The sequence below is a fragment of the Vigna unguiculata genome, chromosome 1, assembly GCF_004118075.2.
Source record: "Vigna unguiculata cultivar IT97K-499-35 chromosome 1, ASM411807v1, whole genome shotgun sequence".
Lineage (NCBI taxonomy): Eukaryota > Viridiplantae > Streptophyta > Magnoliopsida > Fabales > Fabaceae > Vigna > Vigna unguiculata.
The window spans coordinates 26,586,202-26,591,576 of NC_040279.1; the positions used below are offsets into that span (position 1 = coordinate 26,586,202).

The 5,375-nt window shown below is 30.8% G+C and overlaps 1 protein-coding gene across 1 annotated transcript; it reads left to right on the forward strand.

Annotated features, from left to right (window-relative positions):
* Positions 1-3,585, forward strand: LOC114176113 (14 kDa zinc-binding protein-like). Its single transcript, XM_028061080.1, has 5 exons — positions 1-114; positions 693-750; positions 1,634-1,723; positions 2,624-2,741; positions 3,176-3,585. The coding sequence occupies exons 1-5, from the start codon at positions 59-61 to the stop codon at positions 3,241-3,243; spliced, it is 390 nt and encodes a 129-aa protein (XP_027916881.1). The 5' UTR covers positions 1-58; the 3' UTR covers positions 3,244-3,585.
* The last annotated feature ends 1,790 nt before the right edge of the window (positions 3,586-5,375 follow it).

Here is a 5,375-nt window from a genome sequence, read left to right on the forward strand (position 1 = left end):
AGTTATCATTGTATATTAAATTTCTTTTGGTATCCTGGTTTAGTGGCTTTCCATTTCCATGGCTGCAGAGATAGAAGCTACTCTTATAAGCACTCCCTCTGAGGCTCCCACCGTGTGAGTTCTCCCTTTCACCTTTCTTTCTCCTCTTCCCTCTTTTTCCTTTGCACATTTTTATCCTCCAATCTTCTTTTTCTGCAATTGCAAAACCCCCTTGTGATTTGCTTATTATATGTTCTGATTTTTCTCAGAAATTATGCTAAAACCCTGAAAAGCTCATATATATTTTTCATCTAATTAGGTTTTAAAGGTTGTAAATATATGTTAGCTTGTTTTTAGCGTAATGAAATATGAAATCATACCACCATAAAAAATTACACAACGTTGTTCGTAAGCTTCATTTACAGATGATTGTATGAAGACATATGCTCGTTTGAACGTTAAAGTTAGCTACTTTTATATAATCTCTTAATAACTCTGTGTTTGAGCATATGATAAAATTTCATGGATTCTGTGGGGTTTTAGCTGGCTTTTCCTGCATCCTTAATCGTCTTTTTAATAATTAGACACTTTATCTTTTTAATTATTGAGGCAGGAGCAGGACATGATACAGTGTTTTTCTTATGTGATTTTATATTTATTTGTTTACAGTTCTAAGTATTCATATCCTTTCTCTTGTATTATGTGATGAACAGATTTGACCAGATCATTAATAAGGAAATTCCTTCTACTGTGGTATATGAGGATGATAAGGTGTTTTCTGATGCTTGATGAAAACCTTCACTACCTTTTTGTTATTGTCCTTTTCTCTTTTCCCAATGTTTAGGGATGCAACTGATCTAGGTTGAGGGTATATTATATACAAAATAATGTTTCAAATGCCACTCCTACAAGTATGATAACATAGAGAAGTTTGATATCTAAAGAAAAAAGTAGTTTGCTATACAAAAGTACACTTATACTCGTGTTGAATTTCATATGTTGTCTTACGAAGTGTCAGTGAAACTTCCTACCCTCATTGTTTTTGAATTTTGTTAATGTTCACTATTGTCTTGAGTTTATACTTCTTGTTGACCAGATAAACAATGGTTTAACGAGTTTTCCATATTAAGAGAAACCGAAAATTGGGATGCTTTATTTGAATTGAAGGACTTAAAAGGAAACTAGTTTAGTTTTCTTCCTGGACTTTGGATTCTTGCATAGGGTTCATGTTTAAAGTTGAAAAAGGTGACGAATCAATTCGTATGCGCACTTAGTTTTCTGCTTATCAATAGTAGACAAAGGAGTATGGCCGTACTTTTCTTTGGAATCTTTGAGTATATTATGATCTAGTTTGAGATGGTTTAAGGTAAAACAAGTATTGCTATAAGTTGCAAAAATAAACCTGAGGCAGTTTTTCTAATCGCATCTCCTGTTAAAATGTTAACAAATTTCTTAGAACTCTTGTTTTTGGATGGACAGATGTTAGTTGTTAATATGTTAGTTTTTGTTAACAGGAACTTGAACCGACTTAGAAGTATGTTTTGGCTAGCATAGTTTTCAACATTAGCCGATATTGTAGTCAAGTTATTTTATTTGATTTAGAATCACAATATAGCAATTATAATTCTGTCAACTTTTATTGTCTTTTTGACAGGTTCTGGCCTTTAGGGATATAGCTCCACAAGCTCCTACCCACATTCTAATCATTCCTAAAGTTAGGGATGGGTTAACTGGTCTATCAAAGGTATTTGTTACTAACTTTTTCTTGTCCTAATTATGTTATCTCAGATGTTCATTTTTAAATCATCTACATATATACGTGTACTAAGTATGCTCAATACATTATTTTTGTATATATTAACAAATATTTTTATATTTATGAAAATGATATTATAAAATTCATATTTTAGATAGTTCTTCTTCAGCATCAACATACTAATAGCATGGAATGTTTACACTTTTTGGTGTAAAAAGCTGTGCAACTTGTATACGTATCTAGTAATATTGCTTTGAAGTTGCTTTTGAGGACTCTGACTTGGCAACATTTCCTTTCGTTGAATCCTTCAAAGTTTATCCTAACGTGCCCACTTAACACTGATATCATTTACTATTTGATAAAATGGGATGTATGATTTTTTTATCCAAACTATTGTTTTAGTATTATTTTGTTAAATTATTTATGTTAATACTAAATCTTTGATTGTGCTATTGTCTAACAGATCCTCATTAGGACATAGTCTAGTGCCTTACTAAGGTACTGTGATTTAGTTTGCTATAAAATATGGTTTGACTTGTATTTGAAGTTAGGCTTTTACAAGGATTCTATGATACATACATATGTATGGTTTTCGAAGTCTATATAACTTTTCATTCCATACAGAGAGATACATCTTGTCTCATATGGCAAGTATTTCCAAGAGCATTCCAAATGTGTAGGCAGTAGAGAAGAACATGTAGGTTCATCTTTCATGTAGTAATTACAATAATTTATAATATATCGTAACTCAACGGTGATGATAGTCATTAGTCAAAATTATTTTTAAGAAACTTTTGTTTATTTATTTAAATTGGCAAATCAAATTGAATGTAGAACCTTTCTATGCCTTAGATGACCATCTACAACTATCTATGGTATTGTTCCTAGGCTGAGGAGAGGCACTGTGAGATTCTTGGTCGCCTTCTGCACACCGCTAAGCTGGTTGCAAAGCAAGAGGGTCTTGATGATGGCTTTAGAATCGTAATTAATGACGGGCAAGATGGGGGTAAGTGTTCTTTTCATGTCATTGCAGGAACATGATTAATCATATGAAACTCGGACACGCCTTTCAAATGGTGTCTCAGTGTCCAAGTATCCGACACGTAATATACATTGATACACGTATGACACTCGTATGACATGTATTTTTGTGAAGTGTCCAATTCAAAAGACATTTTCTTTGACATAGTTTTGACATATCCGTGAAGTGTACAATTCAAAAGACATTTTCTTTTCTTTGACGTGACTCAAACACAATATTATCCTTCATTTTAGAGACTAAACGTATTGAAGTGTCCATGTCATGTCCGGTGTCTGTGTGAGTATCCGTGCTACATAACTTGTGTTCATAACTTGTGTCCGTGTCAGTATCCGTGCTCCGTGATATATAGCTTGGGAGTGTTTCGTCAATTTATTAATGTGAAGACTGGATTTTGGCAGGTCAAACAGTTTTTCACATTCATGTGCACCTCATTGGGGGACGACAGATGGGCTGGCCCCCATTCTAGAATATGAAAAGATTTGTAGTATGAGCCATGTATATCATATTATGCCTCTGCTCAAACCTGCAGTTCTACACTGCATCTGCAATCTACAAATAGTGGTTTTAAATGACTAAGAGTCTTGTTGCACCAAGAAACTTATGAGTTAGATGAACTATATTAGTTATGTTTATTCTAAAATTATATGGCAAAGATGTTTATAGTTTATGGTTGTTGATGATTTATGCTTTATTACAATTTATGCACCAACATCAGCAACATCTTGTTTGTCAATGGTCAGATACTGTTGTCATGTGGTTCTGTTCTGTCTTTTAATTGAATGAAGAAGCGTGGTAGGGAATTTGAGTATATGGAAGGTGTTCAATATGATACAAACTTGAAATTATTAATTATAAATCTCAATTTAGTTTCGCAGTTTTATTCGAAAAAATAGAGACACTAAAACACGTAATCCTTTTTGTTTCCTCAATAGACACAATTTGATCTCAATAAAATTCATGAGATTAAAGAGGCCTTATAGTGTTATTAGATGAATTTCCAGAAGATAATTCATTTTAACAGAAAATTTAAAGTGTTTTACCATAAAAACATACTTGAATAGAGTATTTTAAAAGAAATTAAAATTCTTCATATCTATGAGAGTAATTTGATTGTCTAAAAAATATAGAATTTCAAATTTCATATAAAATGAAAGAGTAAGAATTTAAAATTTTTATATTTTTTCTAGTTTTACGAGTATGTTTTTCCTCCTTATTTTGACTTGATTGAAAGACTGCTGGTTTGATACTGTGTAATCGTATTGTGGTTAATTTTGGGCGCTATTGTTGAAGTTGTTTCTTTTTTCTATATTTATTTGTTAATGTTTTTTAAATGATAACCTAGATTATTTTCCAATGATACCAGTCAATTTTTTTTAATTAATTGAAAAGAAAGTTAGAAAAAATAAATACTTCAACTATTGGCATCAAGATACACAACTTTTATTCATTAGAATAATTTGATAAATTTTGGTTGAAAAATATTTTTTACTAAATTGTTCGAAAAATATCAACAGCTATATTTTTAAATTTTTAAATATAGTGTAATATGAATGTAAATTTTGTGTTTGATTATAACTGAAATGCTCTATTTGAATAAGAAAAATAAAATTATATAAATTTTAATTATTTATCTATGGAAAGTATTTACATTTTTTTTTCTAAATTGTGAAATTCTCTATGTGAATATACAATTAAATTTTTTCCTTGTTATCTTTGGTGCCGAAGAGACTCCAATAAGATGGTTGAATGCAAATAGAAACTTTTTCTTTTTCTTTTTATCCCAAAGGCTTTATCTAAATTTTTTTGTATCATTTCTTAAAATAAAAATATCATTATAAACATCATATAAAAATTAAATTTGGCCTCAATTTAGAGGAATGAAATTGAATTTTTTTTAACGATATTAATATTGATTTAACGAAAAAGTAATATTATTTTCTTTTAATAAATACTGTGACTAAATAAAAAAATTGAAAAACAATTACAAAAACCATGTGGTTGAAAGGGTGGTGGTGATTTCATGAGACCCATAATTAGTACAAAAAAACAGGTGTTGAAAAGAGCACCCACAAAACAACAACTCCCAACCAATTTGTGTAGCTCCATTTCCAAATGCAATTTTGTTGTGATAAAAAATCAAACTTTGCATCAATTCTTGGTGAGTCATCAGAAACATCTCTCTACTTATAAACACATGGTTTCACAGATGTTAGTTGGTATGTTAAATGAAACATAAACTAGGGTTTCATTCTCCATGCCATGGCTTCTATTGTACTTCTTCTCTCTTTGTTTGTGCGTACCAAGAACAGAAGCCAAGTTTCCACTCTTGCTGCTTCCTCTTCAGATAATAACCCAGATAAATCAGGTTGGGAAGTTGGAAGGAAAAAACAAACAGAAAATGATGTAGAAATTGGGTTGGAGGAGATTCTGCAAGAGCCGAAAGTTAGTATCCATTTGATTTAGGCGGAGATTCACCAATTACCATCCTATACAAATAAATTATGTTTTTTTTTTTTTTATTGTCTACTCTTTCTAGTTGTAATGGTCGGAAGTCTCATCGATAAGAAATAAAAAATCAATTTATTGTATATTTGCAAA

What these genes read in the sequence shown, in the direction of transcription:
- LOC114176113 (XM_028061080.1), top strand. Translation starts at nt 59, where the DNA reads ATGGCTGCAGAGATAGAAGCTACTCTTATAAGCACTCCCTCTGAGGCT. An exon ending in CCCTCTGAGGCTCCCACCGT is followed by an intron (nt 115 to 692) that starts GTGAGTTCTCCC and finishes TGTGATGAACAG; the next exon opens with ATTTGACCAGATCATTAATA. An exon ending in TGGTATATGAGGATGATAAG is followed by an intron (nt 751 to 1,633) that starts GTGTTTTCTGAT and finishes TCTTTTTGACAG; the next exon opens with GTTCTGGCCTTTAGGGATAT.